Raw genomic sequence first — 22,103 nt, 5'->3', positions numbered from 1 at the left:
ACCTTATTTGTTTATATAATTAATTAAACATGCAAAACTAGGTGATAACATAATATTAAACAATTAAGGGCATCTTAGTCATTTTAATTAATTAGTTAAGCATGCAAGACTAAGTGATAACATAACAAATACATATTAAACAATTAATAAAGAGATAAGCGAAGAGACAGAAATTACACAAGTATATAAACAAATAAATTTTATATTTAATTTAAGCTACCCCAAGCAATTATAATTATAAACAAATAAAGGGACAAAAGGGAAGGGAGACTTTGAAGGACTTTACGGATTAGCACTCGACTATTCTTTATCTTTTTGATAGGCTTCCGTGTAGGGACAGACAAAACCAAGGTTTGTCGCTTTAAGCCTGAGTCGATGTCATCATATCCGTAGGGCCTAAACTACCCCTACCCCACCACCACATGCTTTTCGTCTCTAAAAGGTGCCTAGCGTCCCCACTTAAGGTCCAAGAGGCATTGAACTACTATTAGGAAGGGTTCAGACTGAAATAAACTCCTAATAGGCCCACCTAGACACCAGTCAAGCAATTTGGACGAACATTTAGCACATAAGTCTCATATTAGCCTCCAGATTTTAATTGAACATGCTGACAAACACAAGTAATGTGAAAGGTCTCATGCTAAGTGTATGGACACAAACATTATAACAGAACAATTATTTAATTGAGAGGGGCAAAAAATTATTGCAGATGCATGACATATAATTTTTAGAGCAATAATTGATCAGATTATTAATGCAAATTTTTATTTTAAGTAGCAGACAATTTATTAGATGCAGAAATTAATTAGTGGCTGATTTTAAGTGGCAAAACAGTGCAGAACTTAAATAATCTGAGCAAGATTTAATCAGGACAAACATGTAGTAAATGCAGAAAACAGTAGCAGATTTTAATATTAATGCAGAAATTACCTATTTTGAGTAGAGAATATTCATAATAGATTTACTTCTATTTTTAGAACATGCTGAAAATTAGTAGATGCCTATATACATGCTATCTAAGTTATTAACATGTTGGTTGATTAATTACATGCGACAATAACCAAATAGAGTAGATTTTAAGTAACATACTGGCAACTAATTGATTTATTTTAAATGGAAAATATGTTACGAATGCAGAAAATATTAGCAGTGAGTAGAAAACAATCATGGGCTTATTAGAAGCCTATAGAGATGCGGTTTTTAAGTGATTGACATGCTGAAATTTTACTAGCAAATTAATTAGAATTTGATTTATTAAATGGCAGCTTGAGTTATTAAAACACACAGACATTATTTAGACATTAATTTTATTAGTTAGGCCCTATGGACATGATTTAAGTAAAGAACAAGATCTACAACCTATTGGCATGATTTCTACACCCGAATGATATATTGAGCGATGTTTAAATTCTATAGGCATGATACCTATCTAATATGCAACAAAGTGGTAAACCTATATGCGTGATTTCTAAGCCCAAAACATGTAAAGTACGAATAATCATTATGATCATGATTTCTAAGTAGAACATGCTGAAAATAATATTTAAACAAAACCTGTAGGCATGAATTCTAGGTAAAATAATAGAGCGATTAAGTAAACAATCATATTAACAGATAACAATCAAGACAGGCTCAGTTCAGGCTTTCCTTTCTTTTAGATTTATTAGCATGCTAAAAATAATATTAACAAACAAGGTTTTATTAAAACTAACTAATTAAAAGGCTAAAATTATTCTAATTTTGATTCAACATGTGTAAGTTATTGGAGTTAATTATTTTTTTTAAAAAACTATTAACATGCTTAAAATTACTAAATATGGTTAGTTGAGCATGCAGTAAACAATAGCACCAATATTACCACATAAGCGTGTTTTTCCCGAACGTTGGCAAGAAATTCCAGATTTAACAAAGTATAGACGGACGCATAATTGAACATGCTCACAAGAATTTGTGGGATCAACCAATGCAGAGTTTTAAACAATCACACGTATATAAAATGAAGTAAATAGCTAAACAGTTAGCACGTAATTCCCATCCCCCCCTTAGACGATCCCCAAGTTATTCATATATATATAGAGATTTTAAGAGTTATACAAATATTACAAACCGAAATAAATAATAAATACGAATTCCAAATACAGAAATTAAATAATCTCGTCTCATGGCAACTCTTCAGCTTGAACTTCAAGTTCAAAACCTGTTTAACAGAATAACATCCAACACGAGATCATAGCATAATAATAACTAATAGATAAAAAACATAAAAGCTATTCACAATAAACACACGAATTTCACCAAGTCATGTAAAATCACACATCAAAATATGGGATAAGGAAACTAACCCGAATGCTCCCTGTTATTTATTTCGACCAAACAATGCAAAAAATAAGATTAAACTAATGAAAGGAACTAACCAGTTATGCAGAATTATTTATCAGCAATGAAGACCTAGCTTGATTCTATACTAGACCCGAACACAGCAAAACCAAGTAAAACATCACTTTAGAATGATTATCGAAATCTTAATTCTTTTTTAAAAAAATAGAGAGAGAGCTATATATTTTTAAAGTATTCAAGAGTAAGGTTTGTCCGTTCGTAATAATGAGACTAAGGGCCACTTTATATAGTAGCAAAAAAGGCACATAATACAAGGAAAGAAATAATTTTAGGAGTCAATTGAAAAAAAAAATTTCCTTAAACAAAGGGAGTATAAAATCAGACACACAATCCCTTTCTTTTTTCACTACAGAATAATATTCTTACCATAAATAACCCATAAAATTTGCCTAACCTGCACTAAGGCAAGAAGTCGATTAGGAAAATTCATTTTAGATTACACATTACAAACAAAAGTTAATATTTAAGGGAAAGGAATAACATACAACTTAAATTAATATTCAATATTCTCATACACTACACAATCTTACCAAGTTAATTATTAAGAGAATAAGAATCAATAAGCAACAATTATGGAATTTCTTTTTATTTTTTCCTTAATACAGAAAAGGTAAAGTCAGCATAATATAACTACAATATAACATGATTCATATCAACTTAAAATATGGCAGATATGATCAATCAACCTAAAAGTGAATTAGTAAGGCAAAGTTTACCTTACCAAGAGCCACAAAACCTGTTCGGACCAATTAATCAAATACCATATCATTACAGAGGAATTGCCATTTAAGGAGGGAGATAATTAAGGTCCAAATTATAATTATTCTACCATTTTCAGCAATTCACGAATCCATTCAATGGACAGCCACAAGGTGATAACAATGAAAATACAAATTAACACATTAACTATCCGTTTTAGCAGAGAACTAAAGTTATTACCATAGATACAATGGGCATCATAATAGGTAAGGTATGGAATTTTATAAACAAACAATGATTTAGGAAATCCAAGTTAATACAAATCAGCAAACATTAAGGAAGTTCAAATGCTTTGACATGATCTCAAAAGTAAAGCATGAACTTGGAGAACAAATTAGCCCACACATATACTAAGAATTCGAAATCTAAAACGAAAAGGTGCATCCATCTCATATTTTACAATTTTCATAGTGACATGCTTAAAATTTGGTCTCAAAAGTAAAGGAATTTGTACCAGAGACAGATCTGTTAAGATCTATTTTAAACAAAACCAAAATATGCCAAAGTGGTTGCCGTTTTTGCTGGAGATGTGGGTGACTGGTGGCGTGGAGCAGCGATGGTTGCTGCTGGTTGTTCTCTTCGTTGCTGGCCGGAGAGAAGGAGAGAAGGAGAGAAGGAGAGAAAGAGAAGAGGGAGCCGACTGGTGTCGCCGGCTGGAGTTGATGCTCTCCGGTGGCCTCGCCTGGCTGGCCGTCCTCACCGGTTGCTGTTGGTGTTCTCGCCAGCGGCTGCTGCTGCTTGCTATCATTTCCGATAGCTTTCGCCGGCTGTTGGCTCTTGTCTCGCCTGACTTTTGCCATCGCCGGAGTCGCTTGGTTGCTGTTGTTTTGTTGCTGTTATGGCAGCGAAAAGAGAGGAGGAAAGGATAGAAAAGGCGGCGAAGAGAAGGGAGAGAGAAAGAGAGGGGAGACTACTCCAGTGGTTTTCGCCGGAAAAAGGCGAGGAGATAGTGGCGGCGGATCTGAGAGAGCAAGAGGGGGGAGAAACAGAAATTAGGAAAATTTTGGTCTTTGGTCTTTGGTCTTTGAGATATTAAAAGGCAAGAGATGGAACTTTGATCTTGTCCGTTGAATTGAATAAAATGGATGATTAAGATTCGATCTTAGATTTTAACTAGAGGATAGATGGATGAGATTAAATGAGGATTTGGAATTGATTAGAGTAGAATGGCTAAAATTGAAATGAATAGGTGGCTATATTTGAAATCAAATTGAAATTGAATAAACTAGAATATAAAGAAATTAGAATAAAATAGGCTATCATTTAAATGATTTAGAGGGAAATTAAGGAAATGCTATAAAATTAATAAAATACTATATATATTATAATATTTTTATATAATTAAAATCACTTAAATTTTAAAACATTTGAATAAAATAATTATTTTAAGTTTTACTAATAATTTTAAAATATTTGAATAATATTTACAATATTTTTATAAAGTATGTATACTAAAATATATAATTTTTAGACAAAATTGACTAAAATTTTAAAACTCGATATATATTTTAAAATGCGTATTTAATCGAATAGCATTTTAAAAAGGGTTATAGGTCGGTCAAAATTGGGTGTCAACATTTGACAAGTCGATCTATTGTAATTTACGCCAACACTGATTGAGATAAAGGAAAAATAATGGAAATTAGGTGGTTATACTAAGAAATAACTATTTTAAGACACTTCAATTCATAGATGGAAGTAAGAGGTCGAGGGGTACCTCAAAACAAAAAACATTATGTGAGGGATTTATTATAAGGAACTTTTGATATTATCTTATTTATATACTGACTTGAGAGGAGTATATCTCAATCCATAAGAAGTTATGGAGTCTACAAAATATCAAATCGAAGGTCTACGAGTCTAGTTTTCAATGCATAAAATCGTTTGTCAATACGACATTGGAGTAGAGAGTTATGACTTTTTTATCGCAGACTATCCGGGCAAATCGGGTCACGGATCCGGGTCGGGTTTGGCCACCTTTTAAAAATTTCTTTTTGACTTTTAAAAAGATAACCATCACAGTTTCTCAAAGGAAAAACGTCCAGCAGCCATGGAAGAGTCCTCCAAGACCTTTGAGGTAAGAAATACCCCTTCTAGCTTGATTCTTCATAGTCTCATGTTCGGAGAAATGTTCTCCTTGTGGCAAGCTTCATTTTGTGCTATTTCTTATCAATTTTTGTTGTGGTTGAAGGATTTTCATGTTTAATATGGGTTTTAAGTTATGTATATGGTTGAGCTACTTTGAGGGAAGGTTCTACACCTATTTTACTTAGAAACTAATGGCTGAATGTTTGAAATTGACTCTTACGACCTTAGCTTCAATTTGGTGTTTTTTTCTTAAGGATGTGGATTTGGTATGGTGTTGGACCCTTGAGGCAGATTGTTGTTCTGGAAAAATGGAATATTTTTGGTTAAGGTAAGTTTCCTCCAATCACCTCACTCGTGTTTTACTTTTCTTTTGTCGATTTTGAGCCACGAAGGGTGTTTGAGTGTCATGGCTCCGTCCAACCTTATTGTTGTTTTTTTGAGATGTTTAGATGTGGATATAATTCTATTGAAGTTATGGAGGGATGTGATATTTGTGCTCCACTTTTAGATGTTACGTACATAGGATAATCAATTGAACAACGTGACGTGCGCCTTGTTATATTTCCTCAAGCGCTTGATGTTCTTGTGAGATGTTGATAGACTCATGTTGTTGTTAAAAGTGGTCTGGTCATAATAATTACCTTAATGCCTTATCAATTGTTATGGCTCATTTTTGCACCATGGTTGTTTCTCGCATTATTGCATTACTTTTAGTCGACCAAGCTTCAAAGTGGCATCTTTTGGGGTTTGGTTGAAAGATATGTTAATGTTATTATTTCTCTTTTGACATGATACTAAAGGCCTAAGCTTGTTATGGCCGGTGTAATATTATTATCTACCATGTAGCCTTATCCTATTGAGTTGGCTACCACCTTATGATATAATATCTATTGGCGACACTCTACTCCTTGCTTAGTATCCTAGAAAAGCATGTTATGATGATGTTCTGATTAATTATGATTCCTTGTTATTTTTGTGATATTTTATCATCTCGCTGCCGCCTATGAGATTGTTTTGGCCTAAGTAGCCACTAACACTGCAGGTTTCTTGAGCACACAAATTAATTGTTATAAGGAGCCTATGGGCAGGGTAGACCAATCTTACGGGTTGGGTAGACCGAGCCTACGGGTTGGGTAGACCGAGCCTATGGGTCGGGTAAGCTGTACCTATGGGGAAACATATATGTATTGTACCATTGAGCATTAATTTTTTGTTGATTCATGGCATATGTGCATTCAGACAGTCCTATTCAGATAATCATTGTGATCTAGGTAAGGGGGCTAATATGGGTATTTAACGACTGTTTTTTCTCATTAGGACCTATAGGGATTGTGTGTTGTTTGTACCTATCTGGCTTATGGGGGCCATATCAGGTTATTGTTTGTTATGTGCTTATGTTTTCTTTTTATAGAGAGATAATGTATTGTACTTATTTTCATTCCTCCCTTTTCATTCGGTACTTATACTTCAAGTTCAGCTTTCAGCTTACATTGCATGCTCTGTAATTTTTTGTATTGACGCCTCTTGCTTGGGGGCGCTGCATCCATGCATGCAAGTCTTGAGCGACGATAAGACAGACCTACCGAGTAGAATAACTACCTATCCAACATATTGGTTGACTCTTTTCTTCTGGGGTTTTTAGAGTCCCGAAGGTTTTCTTGTTTTGTTTTTTAATAGATTTTAGGTAGGCCGGGGCCCTATCCTTTCCAAGTGTTATATTCGTAGAGGCTTGCATACTATTATTTTAGGTTGTATAGCCACGTTATTGGCCATATTGGCCTTGTCTTCTAGTTTGTTGATGTTTGATAGCTGCTCGACATATGGTTTAGATACATATCTGTTTTAAACTTCTTTATAGATTTCATAGTTGCTTTGATGTCTCAGATAGAGTTTATTGTTTCCTAGATACCATGGTGGCCTTGACGGCCCAAACATGCTTCTATGCTAGCTGTTTATTGGTTTATATAAATTGTTGGTAGTAGGTGTTTTCATTTTAGAGCTATTTATAGGGGCCTTACCGGCTGAGGGATTATTTTTAAGCCGAGATATACTTTTTTGTTTTCTTCACTGTGTTTCGCTGCCATGCACTATTATCAAGTGGTTCAACGGGGTCGTCTCAGGCCTATGTGTTTTGTAGAAGGTGCCTATTGCACCCATCGAGTTTGAGGTGTGACAAATCAATTTACAGATTTGTTGAGTAAGGGGTTTATTCACCCTAGTGTTTCAAGACTCGTTATGGGGACTGTGAGTTTCTTGTGATGTATTTTGATTGACCAACGTCCGTACAATGTTCATGGAGTTGATGAACAGGGCGCTTCAACAGTATTTGGATTCTTTTGTAATTCTGTTCATTGACGACATATTGGTGTACTCCAAGACTGGGAATGATCACGATCAGTATTTGAGTATTGTACTCTAGAGACCGCGGGAAGATAAACTTTATGCCAACTTCTTGAAGTGTGAGTTTTTGCTTGATTTGAGGCATTTTTGGGACACATGGTGTCCAAGGAGGGTATTCGGGTAGATCCAACCAAGATTGAGGCAATGAGGGGTTGGATCAGACTTTCGTCAATTACTGATATCCAAAGTTTTGTGGGACTTGCGGGCTATTTTAGATGATTTTTGTAGAGCTTCTCCAATATTGCATTTCCTTTGACTAGATTGACTCGACCGAGTGTGAGCTTCTCCAATATTGCATTTCTTTTGACCAGATTGACTCGACCGAGTGTGAGCTTCTAGTGGTCTGATGAGTATGAGGAGAGATTTCAAAAGCTCAAGACCTTATTGACTCCGGCTACTGTTTTGACTTTACCCCAGTTGGGTGTGGACTTCACTGTTTATTGCGATGCTTCTAGAGTCGGGTTAGGTGGTGTTCAGATGCACAAAGGCAGGGTGATTGCCTATGCCTCTAGACAGTTGAAGACACATGAGATGAACTACCCTACCCATGATTTAGAGTTGGTAGTCGTAGTGTTTATGCTTAAGATATGGCGACATTATCTATATGGGTTTTATTGTGGTCTTCATAGATCATCAAAATCTTCAGTACATCTTCAATTAGAGGGATTTGAACTCGATGAAGCACAAATGGATTGAGATATTGAAGGACTATGATATCACCATCTTGAATCATCCAATAAAGGCAATATAGTGGTTGATGCTTTGAGTAGGAAGAATTCTAGAATGGGAAGTCTTGCCGCTATTAGTATGGAAGAGAGACCATTGGCTAGGGATGTTCAGAGGTTATCCAACAATCTCGTCTAGTTATAGATTTCTGAGGAGCAGGTGATTTGACTGCTTTCATTAAGGCTCATTTTTCCTTAGCTGAGTAGATTCGTGAGCATCAGTTCGATGAAGAGAAATTATGTCTCATTCGAGACAAGGTCATCAGAGGGGAAGCCAAAGAGGTTTTCCTTTATTATAAGGGTATCTTGAGGATTGGGGGAGCAATCTATATATCTAAAATGGGTGAGTCGATTAGAATGATTCTTAAAGAGCCTCATTTTTCTCGATATTCCATCCATCTGGGGGCGACAAAAATGTATCATGATTAGAACCAACACTATTGGTGGTGTGGTATGAAGAGGGAAATTGTAGATTTTTTTTCAAGGTGTCTGACTTGTTAACAGGTCAAGTGTGAGCACCAGCGACCTGTAGGTACATCTCAGAGGATGCCTATTCGTACTTGAAAGTGGGAACAGATCACTATGAACTTTGTTGTGGGACTACCTACCACCGTGGGTGGTTATGACTCCATTTGGGTGGTTGTTAATAGGTTTACCAAGTCCACCCATTTCATCCTAGTTCAGGTGAAGTATACCACAGAGAAGTTACCCGAGCTTTATATTAGTCAGATTGTGCGACAATGTGGTTTCCAATTTCCATTGTCTTTGATCGAGGTTCCTTGTTCACTTCCTATTTCTGGAAGGCATTGCAACATGGTTTGTGCACTCGATTAGATATAGTACAACCTTTCATCCTCAAACAAATGTTTAGTCCAATCAGATAATTCAGGCGTTAGAGGACATGCTCCAAACTTATGCGATCAATTTTGGTGTTCAATGGGATTGACATTTACACTTAACAGAGTCTGCCTACAATAACATTTACCATTCCAGTATTCAGATGGCTCTATTTGAGGTGTCGTATGACAGACGATGTAGGTAATCGATCGAATGGTTCGGTTCAGCTGAGATGGATTCATTAGATACATACTTGTTTAGAGATGTTATGAATCAGGTTCATATGATCCAGGATAGACTGTTGACAACCCAATATTGATAGAAGAGTTATGCGGATCGGAGAGTTCGATCCATAGTGTTCATGGAGGGTGATTATGTTTGACTCTAAGTGTCACCCATGAAGGGTGTGATGAGGTTCGGAAAGAAGGTCAAGCTTAGCCCTAGATTCATTAGACCCTTTGAGATTTTGTGTCATGTGGGAGAGGTGGCCTATAATTAGCCTTGCCACCTAGCTTGTCACTTGTGCATCCTGTATTTCATGTCTCCATGGTTCAGAAGTACGTTCTATGTACTTTCTGTTGATTTAGTGGAGTTGTATCCAAACTTATATTTTGATGATGAGCCTATATCCATTTTGGATAGGCAAGGCCGAAAGCTTAGGACCAAAGAGATTGCTTCAGTGAAGGTGTAGTGAAAGCATCATTCAGCTGGTGAGACAACTTGGGAGACGGAGTCAGATATGCATGACAAATATCCTCAACTTTTATAAGTTTCATGTACTTTCTTTTAGTGGTTGATAATGTAATGACCTGGTCGGTCATTTTTGAAAAAAATCATAAATTTACCATTTTCCCATCCTGATATCGACCCCGAGTCACTTATGATTGAGTTTTGAAAGTTGATTTCGAACCTTGAGTTTGGAGTTGAGAATTTTGTAAGTTTTGAGTTTGAAATATTGTTAAGAAAGTGGTTTTCAGTGTCTTTTGGATTTTCACATCTTGGAATGGAATTCCATCAATTCCATTAGTCCCGGAATGTGGAATATAATTAGTACGAGTTGCCGGTTTCAAATTTGGAGTCTTTTTGAGGATTTGAGGTCCTAAGTTGTGAAATAATGGAAATTTAGTCGTTGGGTTGACTTTGATCAACATTCGGTGTTTGAATGTTTAGATTAGAATTTTGAGAATTTCGTTGGATTCGGGGGATGATTTTTGGCCTAGGTGAGGTCTTGGTTGATTTTTGAGAGGTCCGAAACTTGTTTCAACCTTTTAGGTGTTGAGTTAGTTTCTTGTAGTTTTCACAGATGTCGGGTCAAATAGACCTCAATTCGTATTTTGATGGACAACCCGGAGTGGACATCACAACCGCGATAGGCAGTTTTGTTCCGCAACCTTCGTGAGAGCGAAGCCTGAGTCGTGAAAGCGAAAATCCCTTAGTATTGGAGTTCGCTTTTGAGAACCTGTGCTCGCTTTTGCGACATCTGAGAGGGGTTTATGTTTGAAAATTTTAGGGTTAAAGTTTCATTTTCCAATTTTGAGTTTGGGAAACCTTTGGAGGCGATTTTTGAAAGGATTTCTTGTGCAAAATCATTTGGATAATATTTTATGATCCTAAAACTTCATTTCCCTTCGATTATTTATGAATTCTAACATCAAAGTTTGGGATTTTGATCTGTAAATGACAAAGTTTTTTAAGAACTCAAGTTCTTAACAAAAATGGAGTTTTTGAACTAATTTTGAGTCCTTTTTCGAAATGGTTTTCACCAATGAGTTCCTAAGGCATTGAATATTATTTTCAAGTATTAAATTTTTTATTCAAACCTTATTTTTTGGAATTGGTTTTTGAGTTAATTGACCAATGTTGCAAAAAAATTGATGTGGATGTTGTGGTTTTCGAAGATTCATTGTGAATATTTGATTGTTATAGATTGTGTAGCTCTGGATATTAGTCGGAAGGGGAAGACTCAACTTTTGGAGTGACTAATTGGTTTCATTAAGACAGTGATCTCCTAAACCTTATATTCTAGTAGAATTTGTGTAGTCCCTTAGTTGTTTGTGCGCTGAGAGTAAAGGGGATGAGGTAAAGGGTTAATTGTCTACTTGATAATCTTAATTAATAAAAAGGAATTGAAATGTAAAGGGTATGTGATGATCATGATGATGTGAATTGCCTTGTTGTGACCCTTATTGATTGACTGATTAAATGCTTGATAACATGAAAATGGACTTGAACTGCATGAATTATTATTTCTTCCATATGGTGTGATATTTCTTGTGTGCATTGATTGTTGAACATCGTAATGAGACATGTTAGAGTCATGATGCCAAGGTCATTGGCGGTGAGTGCTATTATGTCGAGGTCATTTCCGACAAGTGTTTGTGATACCAAGGTCATTTCCGGCTAGTGAAGTGATATAAAGCTGATGAGAAATGGTTCCAGCTAGTGATTTAATATAAAGCCGATGAGAAATGGTTCCAACTAGTGATTTGATATAAAACTGATGGAAAATGATTTTGGCTAGTGGTATTGTGCTGATGGGAAATGGTTTCGGTGAGAGATTGATTATTGCATTTTGATGCTTATGTGTGACTTGCTTGCTAAATATGATTGATGCACTTGTTATGTGTGATTGATCTACTTGACATTGAGATCGACTTACTTGATTTATTTGCTTGTTGAATTGTGACAATTGAAATGTGATTATTGAGCCTTGTGAGCTGTGCATTGTAGAACTATTAGATTGGGCTGATTTTTGTGCAAGTTGTAGTTCAGGAGGCTCGGTTGAGATGAAAGGAGTATTTGTTTTCTAGCTATATGCCTTGTTTATCAGGTTGCTTGCTGGGTACTGTGTTATTAGTACTCACTCCCTGCTTCTACACTTATGTAGGTTTGGAGCCCGGGTTAGCGTGATTGATCTTCTTCTCTTACTTCGCGAGGCTTGTCAAAGGACTATTGAGAGGTAGGTGCTTGTCATCTTGCCAGACCCTCTCTTCCTTTTCTCTATACTTTGTTCTACTTGAGAAACAAAGACTAGACTTGTACTTATTTCTTAATTCCACACTTTATATATTTAGTGGTTTGTATACGTGACAACTAGATTTTGGGGTTAGTAGAAAGAATAAATTTTTAATTTTATCTTGTTCTTGCATTGTCTTTCCATTTTTCTTTCATTTCGTTAGGTTGAGGTTGACTTGTCTAGGTGGGAATACACAAGTGTCATTACGTCTATTTTTTGTTTGTGACATCCTAAAAAGTCAAAAATTTGATAATAAGATCTTGGTCTTTCTCTCAAAATCTAGCAAAGTTTTAAGGAAAAACAGTTGTCACGATCCGAGCCTACACCCTGGATGTGGCCGACACTCAAGAACCATTACTGGTCCCCAAGCGAACCCTCATCCTGACTGACTACAAGCGGAAGACTAACTTGAACATACATAAGCATCAAATTGAAAGAAACGTTTAAAAACATTTTACTAATTCTCAAAACTCTGTTAAATATACTGAGTATGAAACATAAGTTTTAAATAAAATATCTGAAACTAAAAGACTCTCTAAAACTGTCTATCTATGAAGCCTCTAATATACAAAAATGAGCTTCGGGACATGACCCATGACTCCTCAAAAAAACTACTACTAACAACTCATAAACTGAGTACTCCATAAGCAAGGAGACCTCATTCAAAAGCTGACAAGGGATGAAGTGATCTCAAAAGACTCTTGTTGAGGATCCTAAGAACCTGTATCGGCATCATTAAAAGATGCAGATCGAATGACATCAATACATTGAATGTACGAGTATGTAATATAGCTGAATAACAAATAACTGAAAGAAAGGACTGGAATAGATAACAATGTACTCAGGCTGAATGTAAAGAAATAAAGAAGTTAAATTATTTAAAGCTTTACAAAATACTTTCTCATCTGTGAACTCAACATAATAAGTGATATATAAAAATACACTTTAACTCTATTGGGAGATTCTCTAACCGACAACTATTAATATGAGCTACATGATGATACAATGTCTCGCCCACGCTGCCAAAACTATCATATACCTACCGCGATATAGGACACTTCAACTAAGTGGATCCACTAAGCTCTGCCCGAAGGCACTTAGGATTCATCTAAAAAGTATGATCCTGTATCCATGTTGGCATACATGGTTTATGAGGAATGTGAGTAGTCTGAACGTATCCCCATATCTGTGCTCAATACTACTCTCAATAATATATATTCATGCTCAATGTTTAAAAATATACTCTTCCTCTAGTTTGAGATAATTGCTCAAACTATCCTCTTAAAAGAGGTAACTGCTCTTGAAATATCTTTGAACTCATAATTCATTTAGAAATCAAAATTTCTCTTTTATCAATGTAAAAACTGATACTTTTGGGAATACTTAGTTCCCTTATACTCTTACTCAATTCATACTTGAAAATTCTTTCTAAAAAATATATCAAAATCATATTGTGATATGATCATTGATGATTAGGGAAGTCATACTGCATAAACATTGATGGTATATGTAGATATCTTTCTACTTAAACACTGATAGCATACTCGACTATCATACTAATCATGTTTTAAGAACTCTTTCTCAAAACTCATCTTTACTTTCTCAAAAACTCAGTTTAAAAACTCAAATGTTGGCTTTAAAAAGCTTTTCAAAAATTATAACTCAATTCATAGGGTTCATACGGAATTATGGACATGAACGACTCAACTCAGGGGTCTTAATAATAATATGAAAACTCAGTACCCAGAACTCAAGGGCACTACTCATCTCAAGAATACTCAATTCATAGGGTTCATGTTGAAATATAAACATGAACGAATCAACTCAAGAATCTTAATACATAACATATAAAAATTCAATAATTAGGAATAGAATTTCAAAAAGAAACAGGAACTTGAGAACTCAAAATCAACTCATCTCAAGAATACTCAAATCTAGGGATAGAATCCTACATTACTCTTTTACTCATTTTAAAGTAGATGTAGGGAGTAAGGATGAACTAGTCCAACACTCTAATAGCCTTACATACCTGGAAGAACAAGGTTCTTGAAAAATCTTGAGGAATCTTGAAGAAGAACTTGATTAGAAGCCTTGAAACCTTAGCTTGAAGGAGAAAAATCAAGAAAACCTTTCTTGAGATTTCTTGAATTAGTTTCTTGAAACTCAATGGTCAAGAATTATAATTTTCATTAATGATTCATAATTGTATGAAGGAATTTTAATTGGAAAGAATGTAATTTTTGGAGAAGAACTTACCTTGAAGAAGAATCTTGAAAAAGATGAAAAGAATCTTGAATGAAGTCTCCTACTTTGATTTTCCTTAGGCTTTTGCCTTAGGGTTTGAGAGAGAAGAAAATGGGGATTAAGAGATGAAAATCTGATTGTTTTGAGCCTTTATTTAGTCAAGAAATTCGTTTAGAGTTTTATTAGAGGTAAAAAGACAAAAACGACCCTTTTTAATATTTTCCCGTCTGCTAATTCGTCACTGCACTGTATCAGGTTACTAAAATGGTCATAACTTTTTCCTCGAAACTTGGATTGATGTAAGATTGGTGGCATTGGAAAGAAGATTCAAATACCTTTAATTTGATAGGTTATGGGTCACGTAACTCTTTATATTCTAAGAGATTTGGTCGTTTAAAGTTGACCCAAGTAAAATCTTACATCAAAACTTAATTGGTGAGGAAACTTTCAACTCAACTTTGTGCTAGGAGTTTTTAGAGACCTTAATTGATATCCAAAATCATTCTCACACTAAAGAATTTACCTTTACACGTATGGGAAATTTAAAAATCACCCGAGACGACCTTATATGTAAATGAAGAATAGTTCTGGTCTTAACTTAGAAATTTTTGGGGTGTTACAACTGTACATAATAACAAACATTTAAATCAAATTAAATGTTATAGCTACTATCTAGATTATTTCTATTTCACATCTAATGTTTCACCGATCTTTCTAGGGACCCACGGAGAACACAAAGATCATATACATATACAAATTCACGTAAATATACAAATGCAATTTTCAGAGGTACAAACAAATTTGTAATGTCTATGTATACAAATCTAGAAAAAGTAAAACGTTTTCAGAGATACAAATGAATCTGTAATATATATGCATACATATGTAGAAAAAACTAAAATGTTCCATATATAGATCATCCCATTGTTCATAATAAAAAATACAAAGTATAACAGAGAGAACATATACATATACAAATTCACATAAATATACAAACACAATTTTTAGAGATACAAATAAACATATAATGTATATGTATACAAATCTAGAAAAAAAACAAAAAGGTTCCATATAGGAATCATCCAATTTTTCATAATAATAATGAATCTATACATAACGGATCAATTCATATCATTACACCTGAACGTATAAACGATTAAACAAATATAATACAATTTCATTGTTTGATCTACCAACAAAATTGAATTATACAAACTTGTTCGTTCGTATATATAAATTGATACAAAAAATATACAACTTAATTCGCGAATCATACAAATCATGACCTTCATAGCAAACCAAACTATAGCTATGGAGCGCAATTATCAAAATATAGCTATAGAGCCTTACTATGATTATTATGTTTACTCTTCCTAAAACTTACTCAATTTTTAACCTATATAAATTATTATTTCAAATAATCAACAAAAATAATATAATATCTTAACATTTTCTAGATTAAAGTAAATGTATTTTGAAGAATGTTCTAAAAGCACCTTATTCAAAATATTTAACGAAAAAAACAATAATTGATAAAACATATTGATATAAAATTTACCAAATCGATATTTACACAAACACTATTACATCAATTGAAAATCTTGTATAAATTGGATCGGACATGTAATGACACTTTATCAAAATGTTACTATAGATAGTGATACTCTACTTTAAACAAAAGTCTTCACATTGGTGATGATATGTCACGACCCGAGCCTACACCCCGGAAGTGACACAACGTATAAGACTCCGAAAAGTCTCATACAAGCCTCATAGCATTCGATATAAGGATAATGGTACAGAATTAAATTTTTTCTTTAAATCCATATAATCAAAAACTTAATTTAAAACAGCAGAAATCTACTAGTCTCACATGGCCATCTAAAAACAATATCCGAATCAAAAGTAGGGTCACGACCCTTTACAATAGAAAGTCTAACAAATGTATATTACATGAAAGAAATGAAACATCAAAGTACTTGTCCTCGAATCCATGAGGACATACCAATAGTCTTGGAAGAACTCAATCCAAGCTTCAACTAGAGAGAATCGAATTGAGTGCCAATCCCTACACTTTAGTAAAAATAAAGAAATATGGGTTAGCACAATTAAGTACTAAGTATGATAGCCATGCAAAAACATGCTTAAAATGGACACTTTGTTTTAAAGTCATGCTTTATGCCAATTTGAGAAAACTTCATGAACATAAGTATAAGAGGCATAATATACAAACATAACCAACATACAAGTCATTTCTTCACATTAGAACATAATCAACCATATAAGAGATTTCATTACATTAAGCTTTCACCTCAAGCAACCCCAAACTATACTATGTACAATGTATGAATAGCGTCCCATACCACCATCCACACTAAGTACCACATCAAGGCCACCAAAAGTGAACTTTCCATTCATCCTTCCCATATTTACACAATACTCATACATAAGAGACATAGACATTTCATAAGTCATGACAAGGAAGTAACTCATAATACAATCCAAGTATAGCATGCATCATCAGATTAAGCATATAAGTCACATTCTTCATTTACTTCATTTAGAGAACTTTCATTCATTAGTCATTAAGACATTAGAGAATTCACTATGACTCTCTCAAAGCCTACTTGTGCAATGCATGGATGGCATCCTATACTATCACCCACACTTCATAGAACTTCTCAAGAAATCATAGTGCACATCTCACATGATGGAAATAAGCGTTTAACCGACATAGACCATGTGAGCTTAACATGGAATCCGATGTACTATCCCACATCGTAAGGGTTGGTCTACTTGCCTAAGGTAGAATCGGTAACATTTTAGCTTAAGTGGATTCCACTAGCTAATATCCTATGTGGGCACATAGTTATGGGATAGGAAGATGTTCATTGGAACCCTAACCTAGCATGGGGAGAGTTTCCATCTTACCATATCCACTCGGTGCTTAGCATTCATTCCCATAGAGTAGTTCATTTTCATTAACATTATTGTACTTGAAAGGGCCACCAACATTAGGCCTACCGACCTAAGGTACATTACACATGAAAGGGCCACCACCATTAGGTCTACTGATTCAAGGTACATTACATGGATAACTCATTGAATCATCAAGAAGGGTCACCAACATTAGGTCTACCGATACAAGGTTCATCATTTCACACATTGAAGGGCCACCAACACTAGGTCTACCGCTTCAAGGTTTATCATCACATTAGTTTCTAGACTCATCATGAAGGTCCACCAACACTAGGTCTACTGGTTCAAGACATAGCCTAGAATACTTCATCATTCATTTAGGAAAGGGCTACCAACATTAGGTTTATCGATTCGTGTTCATTTAGTCAAGATATGTTCAATTCACAAGAAGAGGATGCCTTAGCCTACCAATTCAAGATACAACATTCAAGGTCACATTCATCAATACAAGAAAAGGATGCCTTAAGCCTACCAATTCAAGATACATCAATCCACATTACTTTCATTTATACAAGAATAGGATGCATAAGTGATCTTAGGCGTATTTATGTGTCTAATAACCAATTTATCCCATATATATAGCTAAGCTTGAGAGCAATTTCTTAGTCATAACTGAAATTTTGGAGTCTATTGATTTCGTTTCCTCTAACCACTATGATTAGATGTTTCAGGGTGAAAAGCAAAGAAGAAGGAGCTAAAAAGGGCACATGGACAAAGGTCAGAAAATAAAAGACAAACTTGCTGAAGAGAATGGCCAAGAAGCTGGAAAATACACTAGGAGGAAGCAGCTCCGCGATGCGAAGCAGAAACTTGCATGCATAAAACAAATTCCACTTAACAGTGGAATGCACGTCGCAGAGAGGATCTTTTTGTGCACAAATTGAGGCGAGGGAACAAGTCTGCGTCGCGGACCTGGACACCAGAATTCAGTCACGTGTTTTATTTTAGACTATAAATAGTCTAGTTTTATTATTTTATCATTATCTAGTTTTTGAAAAATGGGAGAACAACGATTTGGGCGATTTTGCTGACACTATCTAGGGCTTTTCTTCTACTCTTTCATTTTGGTAAACCCTTTTATGATCCATAAACATTATTTGATGATGTTTTGTTCTATGACTAGCTAAGTTCCCTTTTTCTAGGGTTCTAGCTACGATTAATGGTGTAATAATAGTTGTTTCTAGCATGAAATATGTTTTCTTGTGATTTATGCTTACATTCTTGTTTAACTATTTTAATGACTGATCAACACTAAAATAAACTCATAGTCCACTCTTGAATTCGGAAGATGAATAGAGGGATAGAACAAATAATGTGAGAAGCGTGTACATTCTAGGGTAAAGTTTAGAGTGTTTCGTATATAGGATAGTATTATACCTTTATACCGCGCTTGATTAATATGTAAGATGATAGATTAATGCTCCACTATTGGTTCATGCATATCCCCACTCAATGATGTAGTTAGGTTGTCGATGGTGGTAGGCGATTAGAGGTTGTGAGATCATGATCGTAAAATTAACCTTGCAAATCCATAATGAGGTTAACCTGTCGAATGCTAGGATAAATTAATGTTATGCCTAAAATCGGTTTATTCTACAACCCTGGAATATTTCCCCAATTTGTGAAATTTCCTTGTTTGAAATTGTTTAAGTGTAGTAATTAGTTTTGGCGATTGTTCAACTTAGTAGTTACAAACAAATTACTGAATTTTCTGTCGCATAAGTAAATTATTTTAGACACAAATAAACTTATTATTTGTTGATTTGAATTTCTTTGGGTTCGATAATCCGGCTTGAAAGAGTTGTTGTACTACTTGAGTGACCACGTGCACTTGCGTGTGCTTTTGGACGCAACAAGTTTTTGGAGCCACTTCGGGGACTTTACAATGGGAAAATATCTAATTTTTGAGTGTCTAAATTATTTGTACAAACGTTGACAGCTTGAGCTTGTCTCTTCATTTCTCAAGTTGTGTCATGTTTTCACACTGGAAGACGACCAAGACTTGGTAGAGCCTCTAGCTAAACCGGAGAGATTTGTTCGCTACTGGAGAAGGCAAAGAAGACTCACATATCATGTTCCTCTTGTCGCTAGTGAACCAGAAACTTTCGAAGAAAGGGAGGATCAAGACTCACCTGCACTGATGGCAGAAATGATAGTGAGAGATGTGGCAATCCCACAGACCACCAATGTTATCTCAAGTATTTAGAAACCTACAGCTGGTGGGAGGTTCGAATTGAAGCAGAACATGGTGCTATTATTGCACACAAATGGGCAATTCACTGGTTTATCTCATGAGGACCCATGAGTGTATAGTCAGAATTTCCTCGAGATCAGTGACACGTACAACCCAACTGGAGTGAACTCTGATTATGTGAGGCTCATATTATTCCTCTTTTCTCTGCTAAGGGAAGCAAAAGATGGTTGAACTCTAAGCCTGCAAATTCCATAACATCTAGGGATGAACTTTCCCGGAAGTTCTTGATAAAGTTTTTTCCATCCGGGAAAACAGCCAAGCTGAGAAGCGACATATTAAGCTTCCGACAGAAAGGAGGGGAAAACTTGTACCAAGCTTGGGACAGGTTTAAGTCCATGCTGTTGAGTTGTCCACATCACCATCAAGCTAACGAAGTGTTGGTCCATACCTTCATTGAAGGGTTGGAACCAAACATGAAAAATTTACTTGATTCTGCTGCATGTGGACAAGCTTTGGAGAAGACATATGCTTAGTTGTTTACATTGCTTAATAGAATTTCACAAGGTAATACCGAGTGGAACGGAGGAGGAGCTAAACCGGTTGTACAGAAGACTGCTGGAGTGTTGGAAATGGATGTAGTGACAGCTCTGACTGCACAGATTTCAGCAATGCAAAAAAAGATGATTACTCATTTCAGCAACATGTCACTAGGACATCAACAAGCTCAAGTTAATATGGTGCAGCAACCACAAGCTTGGTGTGAAGTATGTGGATGTGGAGATCACAATGCTGAGGTATGTGGAGCAAACCCAGAATCTGCTCATTTTGTAGGTAATGCCCAGCAAGGAGGAAATCACCAAAACTATGAAAATACTTACAGCCCAAGTTGGCGGAATCACCCAAACTTTTCATGGGGTGGTAATCAAAACCAACACCAAGGACAGAACCAGTACAGGCCACAAGGTAGTGGACAACATTACAATCAGCAAAGACATGGAAACCAGCAAAGCCATGGAAACCAACAAAGTCATGGTAATCAGCAAGCTGCCAAGCAAGGTGATATGAGTGTGGAGGACATGCTGAAACAAATCATGGCTGACCAAGCTAAATTGGCAGCTGATGTCCGAAATAATCAACTGGCGAGTCAGAATTTGGAGAAGCAATTTAGGAAGTTTGCTAGTGCCCAAAATTCTCGACCACAAGGGGGTTTGCTTGGAAATACTGATCCAAACCCTAAACAGGCAAATGTTGTGAGTACTCATAGTGGTCGTCCATTGGAGGAGTTAACGCCTAAGGCAAAAGCTGCTGAAGAAAAAGGAAAACAAGTAGATGAAGCAGAACCAAGTGAGCAAAGGGTGAATGAGGAACCGAAAGCAAATCCACCTCCTCCATTCCTACAGAAATTCAAAAAACAGAAGAATGAGGAATTTTTTAGTAAGTTTATTAAATAACTAAAACAACTACATGTTAACTTGCCTTTGATTGATGTGTTGCAGGGTATTCCTAAGTATGCCAAATATGTGAAACATGTGGTAGCCAACAAGAGTAGATTGGCTGAGTATGCAACAATAGCACTCACAGAGGAGTGCAGTTCTAGGATCCAGAATAGGCACCCAACTAAGTTAAAATATCCAGGGAGTTTTACTGTTGAGATAAAAATTAGTAAGTGTATTGAGGCAAGAGTGTTGTGCGATTTGGGTGCAAGTATCAACTTGATGCCTACGTCCATATTTCTTAAGTTGGGACTAGGAAGGCCCAAGTCCACAACCATTATGTTGCAGTTAGCGGACCATTCGATAGAAAGGCCAGATGACGTTATTGAGGATGTCTTGGTCCAAGTGGGATCTCTGATATTCCCCGTAGACTTTGTCATTTTGGATTATGAGCCTGAACCAGAGGTCCTATTTATTTTGGGATGCCCATTCCTGGCAACCGGAGGTACGTTAATTGATGTGGCGGTTGGGAGACTAACAATGAGGGCTCATGACAAGGTAGAGGTATTTGATGTGTATAAGGCAATGAAGTTGCCTGCAATATATGAGGAGCTGTCAGCAATTACAGTCATTGACAAGGAAATGACAGCTTAATATGTTGAAGCCCGAGACCCTTTAGAGAAAGTGTTAATTGGGAAAGACATTGAGGGAGATGCTGAAGCCTAGGAGTTGGCTAACGTTCTAGATGCCCCTAATGTGAGTATCCTTTGCAAGTTTGTGGAGCCATTAAACACAGTCTTGGGACTACCTCCCAAACTTTCAATTGAGGAAGCACCAAAGTTGGAGTTAAAGGCTCTCCCCTCTCATCTCAGGTATGCATTTTTAGGTGCCAATGAATTTTTACCTATAATCCTTTCTTTTGATTTATCTGAAGTACAGGTTAAGGCATCTCTGAAAATATTGAGAAAGAGGAAAAATACGATAGGTTCGCAGATGGCTGACATACATGGCATCAACCTAGCTTTATGCAT

General features: G+C 35.7%; 2 protein-coding genes across 3 annotated transcripts in view; both read left to right on the top strand.

The window, feature by feature from the left end:
- LOC125837375 (probable protein phosphatase 2C 10) overlaps positions 1-22,103 on the top strand; it is a 1,808,044-nt gene that overhangs the window by 900,582 nt on the left and 885,359 nt on the right. The window lies entirely within an intron of this gene.
- LOC125837401 (uncharacterized) lies at positions 18,153-21,726 on the top strand. Its single transcript, XM_049516535.1, has 4 exons — positions 18,153-18,296; positions 19,385-19,643; positions 20,204-20,994; positions 21,136-21,726. Exons 1-4 carry the CDS (start codon positions 18,153-18,155, stop codon positions 21,724-21,726), a joined length of 1,785 nt encoding a protein of 594 aa, XP_049372492.1.

Source organism: Solanum verrucosum, unplaced genomic scaffold (genome assembly GCF_900185275.1).
Source record: "Solanum verrucosum unplaced genomic scaffold, falcon-dt-bn FXZP01000147.1, whole genome shotgun sequence".
Classification (NCBI taxonomy): Eukaryota; Viridiplantae; Streptophyta; class Magnoliopsida; order Solanales; family Solanaceae; genus Solanum; species Solanum verrucosum.
This window is presented reverse-complemented; position numbering and strand designations above follow the sequence as displayed.

Bases quoted from the DNA above. Each gene is read 5' to 3' on its own strand.
- LOC125837401 (XM_049516535.1), top strand. From the start codon at position 18,153: ATGGACAAAGGTCAGAAAATAAAAGACAAACTTGCTGAAGAGAATGGC. The intron at 18,297-19,384 runs GTCGCAGAGAGG...AAACGTTGACAG, and splicing joins CACTTAACAGTGGAATGCAC to CTTGAGCTTGTCTCTTCATT. The intron at 19,644-20,203 runs GTATTTAGAAAC...GAATTTCACAAG, and splicing joins GACCACCAATGTTATCTCAA to GTAATACCGAGTGGAACGGA.